The sequence below is a fragment of the Eschscholzia californica genome, unplaced genomic scaffold (genome assembly GCF_041429995.1).
Source record: "Eschscholzia californica isolate CP2 unplaced genomic scaffold, dmEscCali1.0.p SCAF_1, whole genome shotgun sequence".
Classification (NCBI taxonomy): domain Eukaryota; kingdom Viridiplantae; phylum Streptophyta; class Magnoliopsida; order Ranunculales; family Papaveraceae; genus Eschscholzia; species Eschscholzia californica.
Genome location: NW_028238198.1, coordinates 15964569 through 15982836, shown reverse-complemented (window position 1 = coordinate 15982836; position 18268 = coordinate 15964569). Strand labels below are relative to the sequence as shown.

At 37.5% G+C, this 18268-nt stretch overlaps 2 protein-coding genes across 2 annotated transcripts; both read right to left on the bottom strand.

The window, feature by feature from the left end:
- Positions 1 to 141: 141 nt before the first annotated feature.
- LOC147564527 (ribulose bisphosphate carboxylase/oxygenase activase 2, chloroplastic-like) lies at positions 142 to 9198 on the bottom strand. The gene is made up of 7 exons (XM_086647680.1): positions 8462 to 9198; positions 7205 to 7530; positions 1726 to 1831; positions 1529 to 1614; positions 894 to 1366; positions 500 to 781; positions 142 to 423 (listed from the first exon to the last, which is right to left on the bottom strand). The coding sequence occupies exons 1-7, from the start codon at positions 8504 to 8506 to the stop codon at positions 308 to 310; spliced, it is 1434 nt and encodes a 477-aa protein (XP_086503806.1). The 5' UTR covers positions 8507 to 9198; the 3' UTR covers positions 142 to 307.
- A 5458-nt stretch (positions 9199 to 14656) lies between these two features.
- Positions 14657 to 17962, bottom strand: LOC147564526 (uncharacterized). Its single transcript, XM_086633985.1, has 5 exons — positions 17921 to 17962; positions 16861 to 16977; positions 16151 to 16770; positions 15797 to 15827; positions 14657 to 15715 (listed from the first exon to the last, which is right to left on the bottom strand). The coding sequence occupies exons 1-5, from the start codon at positions 17960 to 17962 to the stop codon at positions 14735 to 14737; spliced, it is 1791 nt and encodes a 596-aa protein (XP_086490111.1). The 3' UTR covers positions 14657 to 14734.
- Between the last annotated feature and the right edge of the window lie 306 nt (positions 17963 to 18268).

The window sequence follows — 18268 nt, the reverse complement described above, 5'->3', positions numbered from 1 at the left end:
CTTGACGGAGGATTAAAGATAGCATCTAAACATGGGTTAAAACGAATAGGCATGGGTTAAAACGAATTATAGTCAGAATGCATTATCAAATTTGGTTTCTTACTTCAAAATCCATTATATGGTGGAAATAATGTGGCAGGGTTGATCATAAAACGGAGTCCCTTTTTTCATCAATTGCACGTAAAATACATAAAAATTCAAAAGTGTAGAGGTTCGCATAGCAATAATCTCACAAACTATTCAATCCAATTCATACAGTATAAAGGTCTCCATCCTAAGGCTCCTCGCTTATGAGCTTAGCAGAAATTTAGAGCTCATATAGGCAGGTTCCATCGTCACTTCTGGCCGTTGGGTCGAAGTTTTTCGCAGATGGATCAGTGCAACCTTCGGGGACAGGAACAGCCACTTGCTGAGCTGCTTTGCCTGCATCGAAACAGTAATCAGAAACCATAAAGTGAACTCTTCCCAATCAAAACATTTTAGGATTAAAGGTGCTAACCATAGAAAGAACCCCTCTTAATCGAGTCTTGGTTTGCATCTCCGAGGGCTGCTTCACTCATGTACTTGTCGGCCAATTGGACTCTCTTCACATTATCTTGTTCTTGAACAAGCATGTTACCATACTCAAGTAACTTCTCTACTGTCATCTTTGGTTGCTCAAACACTGGTGGTCCGTCCTTTGAGTTCACGAGCTTTTTCCCAATCGTCTCAACTCCAACACCTGATATCCATTTCCTCACTTCGTCATCGTATACTCTTGCCCTAAGAGCACCAAAGAAATCTGCAAAGAAACAACCATTTTGAATGTTAATAATAATGATCCAAGCTTTTTGATTTTGTCACATCTTAGCTAGGTAATGTGTTATTTATCAGGAGATTGAGAGAAGTCTTACCAATTGATTGACCAGGGAAGCTATCAACAATCTTGACAATGTCATCCACAGAAATATTGTCAGTTCTGAAGATACCCTTGCAGACACCAACTCGGTCATCACGGGTAGGAGCCCAGTAGAACTTCTCCATACGTCCGTCACGGATGAGGGGAGCATACAATGTGGAGAAATCGTTACCAGTGACGATAATTGGAACACGTGGGTTGTCCTCTTTATTGTACATTCCTGGAAGCTGAACATTTGTTGGGTTATCGGCAATGTTCATGAGCGTAGCGTTAACCATCTGATTGTTAACCGTGTACTGGGTGGTTCCACCCATCCTACCGGCTCCTGCATCAAGATCGTTGATGAAAAGGCAACACATCTTTCCCTTCTTAATGATATCAGCTGCCTCACGGTACCGTTGCCTGATCAGTTTTGCTGGCTCTCCTGCATTTCCACTTTCAAGTTCTCCAGCACTCATCATGATAGGGCTGTAATTCAATTCCCATAAGATCAATTATCAATTGTATCCAAATTCGGTAATTATATCAGATAAGTATGGGGAAAAATTGATCAAACGAGCACAACTTAATTAGATCATGTTGTTCGGAACTTTTGGTCTAAGCAGTTAAAATTGGGGGAGATGGACTCACTTGATTCCCATCTTGGCTAAGACAAGCTCACACTGGAAAGATTTTCCTTGACCCTTTCCTCCCCATATACCCAAGATAAGCGGAACCTGTAACGATTATACACATAAGCAATCAAGTTTTTGTAATGTGTTTAGAACTAAATCAAAATTTCTTCCTAAACAAGAAACAGTGGCAGTAGCACAATGCAGTTAATATACCTTGATGTTGGGCAAAGTCATGAAGTTCTTGGTTACGTGAACAACAAGCTTGTCCATGAAAGCGGGAGCGATGTAGAATCCGTCCTTGGTGTTATCCATGTCGAACCTTATTAGGGGATACCGCCCCAAGTCCACTCGGCCAACCGAGTGGGCTATCTTGTGTACATAATGGAAACTTCCATAATATATATTCTTAGTATCTTTAGTCATAGAAACAATATATTTAGAATAGGAAACCCTATATTCATTGTAAACCCTATATATACTACTTGTGTAAACTTCATTAATCATCAATACAAAGAGAATACAATTGTTAACTGTAACTAACCAACTCTTTGTACTTGATCTCTTCCATCTCTATCTCTCCTTCACGATTTCTCTATCTCTCTCACTCTCGGCTTCCAACCGAGTCAAGCTCTCTCCCTCACTCGATCACTCTATCTCTCGGCCTCAACCGAGACGAGCTCTCTCTCTCACTCGATCTCTCTATCTCTCGGCCTCAACCGAGATCATCATTGTCAGAGGTTGATACCTCTTCACATGGTATAAGAGCTAGTTATTTTTTTTTTTTATCATGTCTACCAACGATTCTGAAACCGTTGTTAATTCTCAACCAATTCCTGGTGGTCCATTCGATGTTCACCATTCGGATTCTCCTACTACTGTCCTTATCACACCACTTCTTACGGGTGATAACTATTCTTCATGGTCTCGAGGAATGATCAAGGCTCTTCGGGCAAAGGACAAGTTAGGTTTTGTTGATGGAACTATCCCCAAACCTACCGATCCTATTGATTTACATGTTTGGAGTCGTTGCAACGACTTAGTTTCAAGTTGGCTCGTCAACTCCGTTGACCCTTCTCTTCGTTCATCAATTCTTTATGATGACAATGCTTATGATGTTTGGAAAGATCTCCATGACCGGTTCTATCAAACCAATGCTCCGAAGGTTTTTCAACTCAAACGGGCTATTTCCTCACTCAAGCAAAGTGGTTCCGATGTCTCCACTTATTTCACTAATCTAAAATCTCTCCAAGATGAATTGAATTCTCTCATGACTACTGAATCATGTATTTGCGGACATGCAAGATCTCTTCTTGATCGTACAAATCAAGATAGAGCTATGGAATTCCTTCAAGGTCTTGACGACCGGTTTTCGGCTATTCGAAGCCAAATCTTATTAATGGACCCTTTTCCATCCATCCTTCGTATTCATTCCCTTGTTAAGCAAGAAGAAATTCAGCAAAGTTTATTGAACACCATTAACAACAATGAAGCTGCTACTCTTGCCGTCGGCTCCCATGACAATGGACGTTCCTCTTTTGATCGATCGGATAAACAACGCCCAAAACGTCCTCGCCCGTTTTGTGATCATTGCAAAATCCATGGACATACTATATCAACATGTTATCAACTCCATGGTTATCCACCTCAATCCGGTGATCGTCCTCGTACCCGAAACCGAACGGGTCCTCTAGCCGCCGCCGTTCAAGACCAATCCGGCAACTCGACTCCAAACGTCTCCTCTCTCACCGCCGATCAATTCAAATCGCTCATTGCTCTCTTGGATCAACAAAAGCAATCGGCTAATCCATTCGACTCTCCTCGAATTAATCTCACGGGTACGTTTTCTTCTTCCTTTTCTCCTCCTTGGGTTATCGACTCCGGTGCCGCAAAACACATATGTTCGACACTTACTCGTTTTTCTACGTATTCAAGCGCTCCTCCTAACCTTTTTGTTAGATTACCGGATGGTTCTCGAGTCCGTGTTCTCCATATAGGATCAATTTTTTTCTCTAATGATTTATATTTACAAGATGTATTACATATCCCATCTTTTCAAGTCAATCTTATCTCAATTTCTCAACTATCTAAATCTCTCCAATGCACCATCTTATTTGACTCCGACTTATGTATCTTTCAGGACAAAAGGACGAGGAAAACGATTGGGCATGGTAGTCTTCACGACGATCTCTATTTTCTTCGCACGGAGCGTCCAGTTTTTTCAATTACTAGTTTGGATAGTAGTCCTAGTAGTATTTCATCTAATTTATGGCATTGGCGTCTTGGCCACCCATCTATGTCTCGTCTTCAATATTTTATTTCTCGCATTCCATGTATGAATTCTATTAATATTAATAATAAAGTGCCGTGCGATGTTTGTCCCCGTTCTAAACAAACCCGTTTACCGTTTCCATCTCATAATTCAACTTCCGCTAATTCTTTTGATTTAATTCATGCCGATGTTTGGGGACCTTTTCCGGTTCCCTCCACTAACGGTTGTCGATATTTTCTTACCCTCGTAGACGATTTCTCTCGTTGTACGTGGATTTTTCTCATGTGTTCAAAATCCGACACATTCAAAATAATATCAAATTTTTTCAATTACGTCTCCACTCAATTTAACACTAAAATCAAAGTTTTCCGTTCAGATAACGGTACTGAATTCATGAATAATCACTTACAATCTTGGTTCCTTTCCAAAGGAGTTATTCACCAAAGAAGTTGTACCCATACACCTCAACAAAATGGGGTGGTGGAAAGAAAACACCGCCACATTCTTGAAGTGGCTCGTTCGATCCGTTTACAGGCTCATCTCCCTCTCTCTTTTTGGGGAGAGTGTGTCTTAACTGCAGTCTATTTAATCAATAAACTGCCTACTCCAATTCTTCGTGGCCTTTCCCCACATGAAGTCTTAATGGGTTCTCCACCCGATCTTTCACACTTACGTGTGTTTGGGTGTCTCTGTTATGCCCGTATCCCGTTAGTCAAAACAAAAATGGATCCCCGTGCTTCCGCCGGTATATTTCTTGGTTACCCTAATGGTCAAAAGGGATACCGTATATATGACCTTCATTCTCGTCGAATTTATACATCTCGGGATGTCGTATTTCATGAAACAAGATTTCCGATGTCTCGGCCATTAACCTCCCTCTCACCGTCCACCGATTCACTTCGTCACTTCATCTCCATTCCGGACGATGGTTCGTTCACATTTCCGGCTATCCCGCCTTCGGTCCCATCGGTGACTACCGATTCCAATTCCCCGATCGGCCAACCGACAGAGGTGACTTCATCACCTCCGTCGTCAAACCCTACGGTGGTGCCTATAGCACCACCCGATTCATCTCCCTCGGCTCAAACCGAGACTTCATCGGCTACACCGGGAGTCTCGATTCAACGCGAGACTCCATCGGCTACACCGGACGCACCAGTAGAGGTCGCCGAACCATCTCCCATCATCGTGGAACGACCTACCCGTCAACATCGTCCGCCAAGACATTTAAAGGACTATGTTTGTTCCACTCCATCCGTCAACATCAAGTATCCAATCGAGAACTATTTTTCTATCAATTCTTTCTCAACGTCTCATCAAATTTTTCTCTCTTCCGTCTTATCCACGGTTGAACCTACTTCTTTCACTCAAGCCATGAAATCTCCTCATTGGCGAGAAGCTATGTCCAAAGAAATCTCCGCTTTGGAAGCTAACAATACATGGTCCATCGTCCCCTTACCCCCAGGAAAACGCCCAATTGGTTGCAAATGGGTATATAAAGTAAAATTCAAGTCTGATGGCTCTATCGAGCGCTTTAAGGCTCGCCTTGTCGCCAAAGGCTACACTCAAGTTGAAGGCTTAGACTATACCGATACATTTGCCCCGGTAGCTAAGCTAGCAACTGTTCGGGTCTTTCTTTCCATTGCAGCCATCAAAGGGTGGTCACTCCACCAACTTGATGTCAATAATGCCTTCCTTCAGGGTGACTTGAATGAAGAGGTCTATATGAAACTTCCTCCCGGATTCTCCACTCAGGGGGAGTCCAAAGTCTGTCGTCTACAAAAATCGCTCTATGGCCTTAAACAGGCATCTAGACAATGGTTTTCCAAATTTTCCTCAGTCCTCTTAGATAGAGGCTTTTCTCAATCCAAAAGTGATTACTCCCTATTCACATATTCTTCGAAATCCACGCAAATATTCGTTCTCGTCTACGTCGACGACATCATCATTACAGGAAATAACGAAGTCGCCATTTCCAAACTCAAGTCCTTCCTTGACCATACATTCTCCCTCAAGGATTTGGGACGATTACAATACTTCCTCGGTATCGAAGTTTCCCGTTCTTCCAAAGGCATATTTCTTGGTCAACGCAAATATGCCCTTGACATTATCAAAGATTCCGGACTCACCGCTTCTCGTCCCTCGGATTTTCCTATGGAACAAAAATTGCGTCTAAGTCCCACTGATGGAGTTCCTTTAAAGGATCCTTCAGTCTACCGTCGACTAATCGGTCGACTCATCTATCTCACCGTTACACGGCCCGATATCTCCTATGCGGTAAATAATTTGAGTCAATTTATGCAGACTCCAAGTCAAGTCCACTTAGATGCTGCTCATCGTGTGGTCCGTTATCTAAAAGGTTCCCTCAATAATGGAATCTTTTTATCCGCTGACAGCTCTCTTCACATCACAGGCTACTGTGATTCTGATTGGGCTGGTTGCCCAACTACTCGCCGCTCTACCACCGGCTACTTTACCATGCTTGGTTCAAGTCCATTATCATGGAAATCCAAGAAGCAACATACGGTTGCTAAATCTTCTGCTGAAGCAGAATATCGTGCTCTCGCCTTTCTCACTTGTGAGCTCCAATGGCTCAAATATCTCTTACTCGATTTTGGCATCGACCATTCTAGCCCGATGACAGTTTACTGTGACAATCGGGCGGCCCTCCACATTGCAGACAATCCGGTCTTCCATGAACGCACCAAGCACATCGAAATCGACTGCCACATTGTTCGCGAGAAGATCAAAGATAATATAATTGCCACACGCTTCACATCTTCAGACAATCAGCTTGCCGACATATTCACAAAACCTTTAGGAGCTGACTCATTCAAGACTATTATTGGCAAGTTGGGCATTACTTCGATTACTGCTCCAACTTGAGGGGGAGTATTAGGGGATACCGCCCCAAGTCCACTCGGCCAACCGAGTGGGCTATCTTGTGTACATAATGGAAACTTCCATAATATATATTCTTAGTATCTTTAGTCATAGAAACAATATATTTAGAATAGGAAACCCTATATTCATTGTAAACCCTATATATACTACTTGTGTAAACTTCATTAATCATCAATACAAAGAGAATACAATTGTTAACTGTAACTAACCAACTCTTTGTACTTGATCTCTTCCATCTCTATCTCTCCTTCACGATTTCTCTATCTCTCTCACTCTCGGCTTCCAACCGAGTCAAGCTCTCTCCCTCACTCGATCACTCTATCTCTCGGCCTCAACCGAGACGAGCTCTCTCTCTCACTCGATCTCTCTATCTCTCGGCCTCAACCGAGATCATCATTGTCAGAGGTTGATACCTCTTCACAAACCTGTATTAAAGTTTTTCCGAAACAATTGTGTTAGATTTCCTTCATTATTTCAAAAGAAACAAAAGTTATGTTATGGTTTTAGCAAAATCCGTACTGGCGAAGTCCAGTGCTGAGGTATTCATAAGAACTCATGACAGCGAAGTGAGTTCCGTCATTCTGAGGAGCTTGAAAGAGGGAGTCGACCATTCCCTTCCCTCTCGTGATGTCTTGTTGGTCGTCGGATATGTCATAGGCTAGACCCTTCCATCTGTCCTTGTCGGTCTGTTGGCTTTCGTCGATTTCTTTCTTTTCAGCACAAACTTTGAAGTTTCTAGATGAAACTCTTTGTTGGGTAAACCCAGAGGAGACCTTCTTTAAGTTGCTTCCCAAAAAAGTAGAGCTCGGTATTGAAGCTCTCGCACCAGGACTTGGCAAGCTTAACTGCATCAAACAAAATTCCTTCTTTATACAACAAACGAGCCCAAAAAGTGTTTACTTTAACAATGTTAACTCTGTAATCACAGGTCTGGAGATCTAAGTATTGAAGATGCTAAGACACCACATCCACCAAAGCTTATCAAACTGAAGTAGCGAATATAAACGGAAGAACTAGTATACGAATCGAAAATTTCTTAAGTTTATGGTTATCTAACTCAAAACTAATCCGCAATGCGTGGAGAAGACGTGGGCATTTGTTCGCGGTTACTAGATTACCTTTTCCCCATGCGGGATTACTCTCAGAACTTGGTAACCTTAGACTAGTGTGGACTGTGGAGGGGGAGTGTCGAGTGACTTCGGGCCTGGCGTTGAGGAGAGGTCTTAATAATACCCGATATAACTGGGCATTAGAATTTGCAAAGTAGATAAACTTTGAAAGTCTTTTCCTTGCAAGCCGGTTGTCAAGGTGAATTAGGGCCAATGGACTTCAACAGAAATGAGGACTCTGATCGGACTTTGGAGGTCTAATTAACCTGGTCTAATTGGTAATGAATAGAGAGGACCTAGACATTAGGTATTCTCGGTTACTGAATTACCGTTTCCCCATGTGGGAATATTGTCAGTACTTAGTACCCTTAGGCCGGTTTTCAAGGTCAATTAATGAGCTTTAACAAAAATGACAACTCTCACTTCTAAGTTGACATACTGATCAGACTTTGAAGTTCTAATTAACCATTGAAATACCCACCAAATTAAAACAGAAGAAATAATGTTTAAAGTAGTAGTGGATTGAAGAAAAACACAGTAATTAATTCTCTAACCAAACATGTAGTAGACACAATAATTAGATGCATGCAAGATTTTTTTTTTTTATGACGAAAGAGAATTTTGGAAATAAAAAGAAGAGTTGGGGGCGGAGGAAAAGAAAAAGTACCGGTGCTCTATTAACAGCTCCAATGGTAGAGAAAGAAGAAGCCATGGATCACGATGATGATCAAATTAGAGAGCAACTAGAGAGAGAGAGAGAGAGAGTAAAAGAAGAATATATTGGAGGTTATATAGAAAGAGATAAGATAATAAAGGGGTGAGTGATGGGGAAATGTGAAGAAGAGTAGTAGTTAGTAAATGGCAATGTACTGCTACCCAATAGTAGTATCAGGAGGATTAGCTTACGAATTGTAACGGCCACATACTCGGGATTGGCTATCTGCCACGTGTCAGTTCATAACGTCAGTTCTGGTTTCATTCTTGTTTTTGTAGATAACATAGATGATTGGGAGGAGAGAGAGTGAGAGCCTGTCTTCCTTCTTGTGTCTTCTGATGAGATTGAGTGGACCTCTCTGCCTTATTTATTGCCTTACTCCTCATCTCTCCATCTCCATCCACTTTCATTATAGTAATTAGGAATTTTGGCTCTGAGATTAGGCTCACATTCAAAGAAAATCTCAATCAACTCTCGCTATAGAGTCGACTGGGCCTATTTTGGAGCAGTTTGCATATGGTCGTTGGGAACCCCAACGGTCATATGTTGGGTCATGTCTAGTCGTTGGATCGACCATTTGGGCTCGTCCAACGGTACAAGTAGGGAACCAACCCTCATAACCAAATTGCACTCTTATATCTCTTATTTTCTTTCGCTCCCTTGCATAATTTTCTTATTCTCTATACTTCTTCACATAATGGATTCTCAAGATGGGCAATAAACGTCCCATGAAAGATTTTTGGGTAGACGTAATAAAAAAATTGAGTTTAAAAAAAATTTGAAAAGAAATTCACACGTGTGTTTCGCACATGCACAAGATTTTACACGTTTTTCGTGCACCCACAAAAGAGGTAATAACTATTTAGGTCAAAAAAATATGCAAAATAGTTGGAAAGACACCTAACATTTGGAAATTATCAAAGAGGTCAAAAAGATCCCGAGAGTGTCTCGAAATTCTGAATTGTCATCCTTGCCCTTAACAAATTTGGAAATGACGTGCCTATCCAACATATATAAAGGGATTTTCAGAAATAAAAAAATCAAATCTCTCTTCTTTCCCTCGCGATTCATTCTTCCTCGAATTTTAGGGTTTCTAAAGATTATAATTTCTCTACAATCGACTAAATTAACACTAAAGTAAGTATATCTTCACTAAATGTTTCGATTTCTTTTGGTTCTATCCAATTTTCTGTTCCGATTTCTTTAGATTTGTAAACCCTATTAATTTGATTTTGTGTTTATGAATTTTGTTTACAAACAACTTTTAAAGTAGCAGATTTACCTAATGTCTTTAAAACCTAATATATCTATGACTAGCAAACCCTATTTGCAGTTGTAGATCTGCAAATAGGGTTTGTAAACCGAAAATATTTGATCGTGATTTTTGAATGGTTTTTGAGATCATGATTTGCAAAAATAGATCTGCAACTAGAGTTTACAAACCCTTTGCTAACACTATTTGCATTAATAAAACTGCAATCAATTGGTTTAGAAACATTTTATTGTTTGTGCTATTTTAAGTGGATTTTCCAAACACTATTTACTGTTTGCAGTGGTAGAACTGAAGTGTTTGAACAATGTTGCTTAGAACTATTTTAAAGGAGTTATGCAAACATTATTTGCATTAATGAAAACTGAAGTATTTGAACAATGTTGCCTAGAACTATTTTAAAAGAGTTATGCAAACATTATTTGCATTAATGAAAACTGAAGTGTTTGAACAATGTTACCTAAAACTATTTTAAAGGAGTTATGCAAACATTATTTGCATTAATGAAAACTGAAGTGTTTGAACAATGTTGCCTAGAACTATTTTAAAGGAGTTATGCAAACACTATTTGCATTAATGAATACTGAAGTGTTTGAACATTGTTGCTTAGAACTATTTTAAAGGAGTTATGCAAACACTATTTGCATTAATGAATACTGAAGTGTTTGAACATTGTTGTTAGAACTATTTTAAATGAGTTATGCAAACACTATTTGCATTAATAAAAACTGAAGTGTTTGAACAATGTTGCCTAGAACTATTTTAAATGAGTTATGCAAACATTATTTGCATTAATAAAAACTGCAAAAATGGTTCTGAAAACAGTTTTGTTTACTGCTGAAAATTGGTTCTCTTGATTGATTATGCAGAAAATGGTGAAAGCTAAAATAGCAGGAAATCAGATGATGAAATCAGATAGTACCGAGCCTATGCAATCTGATAGTACAGATATTGTGATATCAGATACTTCAAAAGTGATGAAAACAGCTAGTAAAAAAGTTGTGAAAAAAGAATATCACACTTACAACTACAGGAACACAATGAGGAAAACAACAATGTTCATGAAAAAGATAGGTGGTAAAATGAAATTTGAACACTGTAATTCACTTTCGAAAACTCCTTTTGGTTCACTTTTTCAAGCTTTCTATGATGAAGAAATAGAAGCAGCCAATTTAGAACGACCAATATCAGTTATCTATGAGTTGGTCAAAAGATACAACGTAGAAAAGGGAAAATTTGAATTTGGTGAGTTAGATATAGAGTTCAAGGTAGACGATGTGGCTATTCTGCTAGGAATGCCAAAAGAAGGTGTACTTGTTTCATTATTTGAAGGAAAAAAGGATGAAGAATTTGTTAGTAGATATTTCGGGAAGGCGTATAAAGTTTCTACAGCAACCATAGAATCAGCAATTAAAAGTTTCTTTGTAGAAGAAAACGAGAACACAGAAGATTTTGTGAAGTTGATGATCATGCATATCTCTTCCTCTTTCCTGTTTGCAACACAAGCTGGAACGACTATACAAACATCATTCACGAACTTGTTGAGGTCAATGGAAGGTATAAACTCAATTTCATGGCCTACTGTAATACATAATTACATGATGAGGTCGATTGAAGAGAATGTCGACAGACCAGCCAAAGCTTCAGGATGTCTTCTTCTTTTACCGGTAAATTAATTTTTGTTCATCTTCATTCACATTATGCAATTTACATAGTTTTCTCCTCCTAATATGTTTGTGTTCAAATTATGCAGTTGTGGTTTTGCGAACATTCGAATCTTTATAGAAGAGTACATCAGAAGAAGGACAGATGTCCTCGCATTATTAGATGGAGTCTTGACCACATGAAGTTAGATTTTCTTGATGCTCTGGAAGATGTGACAACTAACCAGGTATATTATGTTTACTTTTGCAAATCATTAACTTGTGTACTAGGGTTACATAATGTATTTTTCATAGATTGTTTGCGATGTTGAATGCATTTTGTAATTTGCAAAATACATTGTTTGAATTTCAGTTCTCCGAAGATTTTTTTGTGCCGCTTTCAGAAAGTGAAGAACTTCTAATTTCTGGTGGGATATTGACTATGCTTGATGAAATTGATGTTTCTAATTTGAAACATCTTGAAGATAAAGTTCAAAAGTTAGAAGTTCAGTGTGAAGATCAAAAGAAAGATTTGAAGATAAAAAATGAAGAAATCGAGAAGTTGAAGGAAGATTTGAAGAAAAAAAATGAAGAAATCGAGAAGTTGGAGGAGGAAATATGTTTTGTAAGAGAATCAAACATGATTCTAAATAAAGATATTGAAGAACTAAAAACTGCAATAGAAGCTAAGTGCAATGAGGAGATTGAGGAGAACACATAAAAAATGAAGAGCCCTGAAGAAAAAGTGGCTTCAAAGTCAAATACAATCAGTATGGAGAAGAATGTTACTGTTAGTCATGAAATGACTAAGTTGAACACAGAAGTTGATACGCCTAAGTATCAAAAAAGAAAGTTCAATGAAACTTCAGACTTCGTGACACCAGCCAATCAAGTCAAGACAAAGAAGTTAAAAGTTAAAAACAAATCAAGAGGTTCATCAATTGAGAAAGTTAGTGTTCAAACTAATGAAAGTACAGAAAAGAAAGCAGCTTCATCAATTGAGAAAATTAGTGTTCAAACAAAGGGAAGTGGAGAAAAGAAAGCAATTGAAGATGGTAAAAAGGGAAGTGAAACTAGTAACAAAGAAATTGAAGCTAGTAAGAAAGGAAGTGGAGATTTCGAAAAATGGGAAAGTTCTGAAATATGGAATTTGTTCACTAGAGAGGAACTCAAAACAATTAAAGGACTCTATGCATGCATTGGCAGACAAGAAGTAAGTACATTACTTTTAAGTTTTACAAAGTGAATTCAAACTCTATATTTCTGCAAACAGTGAGTTGCAAATTGTATGCATTTGCAGTTGCAACCATATATCTGCAAACAATTAGTTGCAACTCTGTATGTGCAAACAGTTGGTTGCATCTTTTTTCCTGCAAACAGTTGTTTGCAACTCATTGGATGCAAAACATATGGTTGCAAAATAGTGTTGCAAATGGTTGCAAAATAAGTGATTTTGTTTGAATATTTTTTAATAGTTCAATTGCTTGGGATAAAAACAAACAGTTGTTGATATGTGGAGAACAAATCGAGAGTTTGATTATGAACGAATTTGTTGATAGTCAAATTATTGATTGGTATCTAGAATACAGAGTGGGAATAGTCAAGGATATGGCAGTTTTCAGCTCAACAATATGGGTAAGATATTTCAGACAACTATATTTTGTATTTAGTTTTGAATTATTTATCTAATTAGATGAACGTTAATTTACATGTAGACTTTAATGCAATTTGAAGCTTCGCAACGGAACATGTCACAACTACTTGCTAAGAAACTCAAAGAAGCTTTTAAGAAGAAACGTGACTGGTTCCTGTTCCCATTAAACACAAGTATTGATGACAAGAGTAAGGAAGGTTGCCATTGGCATCTTGTTGTTTTTGATAGAGTTGATGCAGTATGGTATCATTATGATTCCTTAAAGAAAACTCCAAAATTAAGTATGAGAAGTGCGAAGGATGCAAAGAAGTTCGCAGTCATGTTGGTTGACATGATCAATGAAGCTGGACTAACTAAACAACCACTGAAATCAAGTCCAAAGATAACCAAAGTTAACTGCCCAAAACAGAACAACTCGTGAGTATAAAAAATCATTTTGATTTCATTGTTTTGGCATATAAATGATGAGTACTAATTAGTGAATAATATAATGTAGGATTGATTGTGCAATGTATGTACTTTTGTATGTTGATGTTATAAAAAATGGAGACAGTCCTTTGATTAAGGCAAACTGGCCGGAAGAAATGCCAGAGAAGGCTTCAAGGAAGAGAGCTGAAATTGCAGCTGCAATTTTGAATGATTCAACAAACAAACCCTGGGTTGAAGGAACAGTTAGTGATGAAAATGCTGATTGATGTATGTGAACAGAACAAGTATACAGAAATATGCAACCAATTGTTTACATATTTGATAATTTCCAAACTATATTGATGTTTGCATAATTGTTTGCTTATTTGACAATTGAAAACTAGTATTTTTACTAAATGTTGGTAGGTTTTAAGACCAAAACAATATATTTTTTATAAAATTTGTTAGAGCAAAACACAAATTTATTTTTCTAAAAGAAATCGAGGGCTACGCCCCCGAACCCCCGTCAAAAATATAAATGTTGGCCAAAATAATATAAAATTTGTTAGAGCAAAACAAATTTCTTTATTTTTCTAAAAAAATCGGGGGCTACGCCCCCGAACCCCCGTCAAAAATATTGAACTTAAATTTAAAAAACGAGGGCAACGAAACACCCATCAAAATTTATGAAAAAAAACATAATGATTATGTGAACAACTCAAAATTTTTTGTACACACATCGTTATATGCTTACAAATAGTTGAAAACCTCTTTTGCATATGCTGAATGTGCAAACATGTTTGCATATGCTGGAACGTGCAAACATGTTTGCGTAGGTGGAACGTGCAAACACATTTGCATAGGTAGAACGTGCAAACACATTTGCATAGGTGGAACGTGCAAACACATTTGCATAGGTGGAACGTGCAAACACATTTGCATAGGTGGAATCTACACGTTTGCATAGGTTGAATGTGCAAACACGTTTGCATAGGTGGAATGTGCAAACACGTTTGCATAGGTGGAATGTGCTTGCATATTTGCAAACACGGTGCAAACAGGTGTTTGCACACCACACTTCCAATCAGGTGCCTACATACAAATCTAAGAAAGTGTACCTGCAACAGTTTCAAACAAATTATCTTCGCATTACATTTAGTTAACCAGAAAAAAGTTCATATTCAAATGTCAAATAATCCTTTACATAACAATAAAGAAAAACAATAAAGAAATGAATGTCAAAATTAATCTTAATTCAATATTGTTGCACACGTTCTTTTGTTGTGATACGATAACTTGCCACAACGTCCACATTTTCTCTTTTTCTTAAACTTGGCTGCTCCAGCACTCTCAATTCTCACACTCCTTGGCCTACCAGGTTGTCTCTTATTTGATGGTGGATTGATTATCATCTCATTTGCTGAAAACTCCTTGAGTTCATCACTGTTTGGAATGGGGATAATGGCGTGTTCATAAGTTTTCTTGAAGCTTTCGGTGGTAAAATATTCTTCAACAAATTTATCCATAGGTCGTCCATCATACTTGATAGCTGTTATAGCATGCTCACATGGTATGCATTCAACTTGCCATTTCAAACACGAACAGTAGAACGAACTCAAATCAACTAACTGACTTGGTGTTGAAAAGATCTCATATACAAATTTCGATGATTTTACAACCTTCCATGTAGAACCGAACTTTCGCCTTTGTCTTATGATTTTATCTATCTCTGGACACAACAAACTAGTCCATTTTTCAGCTAGTTCAAGTCTTGTTTGCATCATTTCCATCATTCGTACACGAATGGTTTCTAAAATTAGAACTATCGACATGCCACTTTCCTCCCTAATCCATGAATTATAACTCTCACACAAGGATGAACAAACCTCACCATATCTTTTACCGACAAAATAAGAGTTTGCCCACTTTTCAAATGGGCAATTCTTAAAGAAATCCGTCAAACGTCTACCACCTACTAACTCCATCTCTTTAAAATGAATGTTAAATTCATCCTTAGTCAAGGCACGAGCAGCCCGATACAACAAAGACTCAATGTAATCTGCTCTTTGAGAACCATAACCAATTGCATTAACTAAGTTGTTCCTAATGTGCCACACACAATAACTATGGTGTGCATTTGGAAAAAGATCACCAACTCCTTTGATAATACTCGGGTGACGGTCAGACAAGAAAGTATATGTACGACTTCTATCAACAACACGAGCCAAATTCTTCAAAAACCAATTCTAATTTGAATTGTTTTCAACACTAACAACAGCTAAAGCAATAGTAAAAAATCCTGAAAAGAAAACATAGTTAAATAAATAAATTGCAACTAGAAGACTGGTTAAACAAAACTATATAAGTTCATCAACTTAAAAAACCATACCAAAACATGTTTTCATGACATATATATGCAGAGGTTGAATATGCAAACATGTTTGCATGACATATATTTACAAATATGGTTGCAGAACACACAGATGCAAACAACTATTTGTATAACAAACACATGCAAACAGGTATTTGCATACCACACATTGTTCCCAATCAGGTGTGCATACAGAAACCTAAAAAAGTACCTACAACGGTTTCAAGCCACCTATCTTTGCAAAACATAAATTCATGAACTTAGAAATCATACTTTCATTACCATTCTTTTTAACTATTTATAACACATACTATATAAATTCATGAACTTAGAAATCATACCTTCATTACCATTCTTCGCAGAAGCAATTAGCAAAGTCCCCTTATATTTGGATTTAAGATGCGTCCCATCAATCCAAATAACAGGCCTGCAGTAATTAAAACCATGAATACAAGCCTCGTATGCTATAAAAACCCTTTCAAACTGATAAGTGTCTATATCAAGTTGTAGCTGCACATAACTACCAGGATTCCACTTCATAATGGACTTCGTATACCAATCAAGTTTAGCATATCCAGATTCCTCATCACCAAATGCAGAATGAAGTGCTTTTTTCTTTGCATTGTAAGCAATATGGTATGGGATTTTAATACCATAATCTGATTGAAAAGTAGTAATAATAGCTTTGTTTTTCTTCTTTGGATCAACCTTTACTTCACTTTCTATCAAATTAGATACAACAGTAGAATGAACTGCTGGCTTGTTTATATCAGTAAAACCTCCACCACAAGTGTGCTCAGGAACATATTTCTTCAAATAAAATAACGATGATATACCAAACCTTGAACAACCATGAACCTTCCACCCACAACCCTGAACCGGACATACTGCTACTACCCGATGAGCATGGTTCCTCTACATTCTATACTCAAAACCAAATTTGATGGAATACCTATTCAATGCAAACCTAAATTGATCAGCACCTCCTTCAAACTTCTGACCAACTTCCGTAAACACAGATCCCCAAGATTCAGACCGGAGAGGATGTTGGAACAACTTCGATGAAGAACTAGCTTGAGTAAAACAAGATGACACACTAGATGACTCAACTAAATCCATCACCTGACCATGAAAAACAAAAAATGTTAACAATGATGCAAATTGTGAAAATACCATTTGCATAACAAAATTCAAACACAAGAAAAAGCAATCTATAATAACATCAAATAAACAATTCAGATTTAGGTTTGAAGATTCATCAAAAATCTGTTAAGAATGCTGCAAATACAAAAGTAATGTTCTACACAATTGTGAAAACACCATTTGCTGCTCTACTCCAATTGTGCAAACACAATTTGCACAACAAATTCATCAGAAAATAGATATTTACTTAATCATCAGAACCAACAAACCATGTATGAAAAAAATCAAAAACAATAAACATAAAGCAATCTATAATACAAATCAAAAGATAAATCAAAAGCAATTCATATATAGGGCTGAAGATTCATCAAGTAGATGAACAACAAACAAATCAAAAAGATAATTTATAATCTATTATATAAATAAAACAAACTTACAGTAAAGAAGATGAAGAAGATGAACTTACAGTAAAGAAGATGAAGACGATGAACTTACGAAACGAATGTGAAGATGAAGATGAAGCAGATAACTTCGGCAAACCCTAATTCTTTGTATAAAAAGAAAACTAAGAGAAGATGAAGACCTAAATAGTTATGAATCAATGAAGGAAGAAAGTATATCTTCAAATCATCGTCTTCTCGATCGAAAAGCTATGCCCTAGGTTTTTCCCATCGAGTTGCAGTCGTAAGGAGAGAGAGAGAGAGAGAGCAAAATACAAAAGGATAATACGGGAATAATGAAAAAGCTCTTTTAAAATTTCTACCTTAATAATAATTAATGAAATTATTTTAAACCTAACCTCTGGTTAGCCTTAATATTATGATAGAAAATGGTTAATAGTAAAAGATTAGGTTTTTTTTTAGCTATATTGAAACTATTTACTACCTAACAAGTCATTTTTCCCCCACAAAATACCACACACTTGTTTTGCACAAGCGAAAATCTTAGGCTTAAGCTTAATCATGGTTCTAGTTGATTTCTGAGGTAGGACCCTTTCATTTAGTTATAAGAAAAAAAATGATTTTAGGCCTAAACCCCTCCATGGTTGGACTTGTTCTAAATGACGTCGACCCAAATAGGACTAAAGTCTACCCATCATCCAAAACCGACCTAAAGTCTAAAGAATAGTGGTTGTGGATATTAGAGGACATAGTAAAGTCCACTAATGTCGTGTTATTAGTTGAGGACATTTAAAATGTCTGTGTTGTTTGTTTCAGGCATTTTAAATGTCTCGAAAATGTCTGTGTTATTCGTTTGAAACATTTCAAAT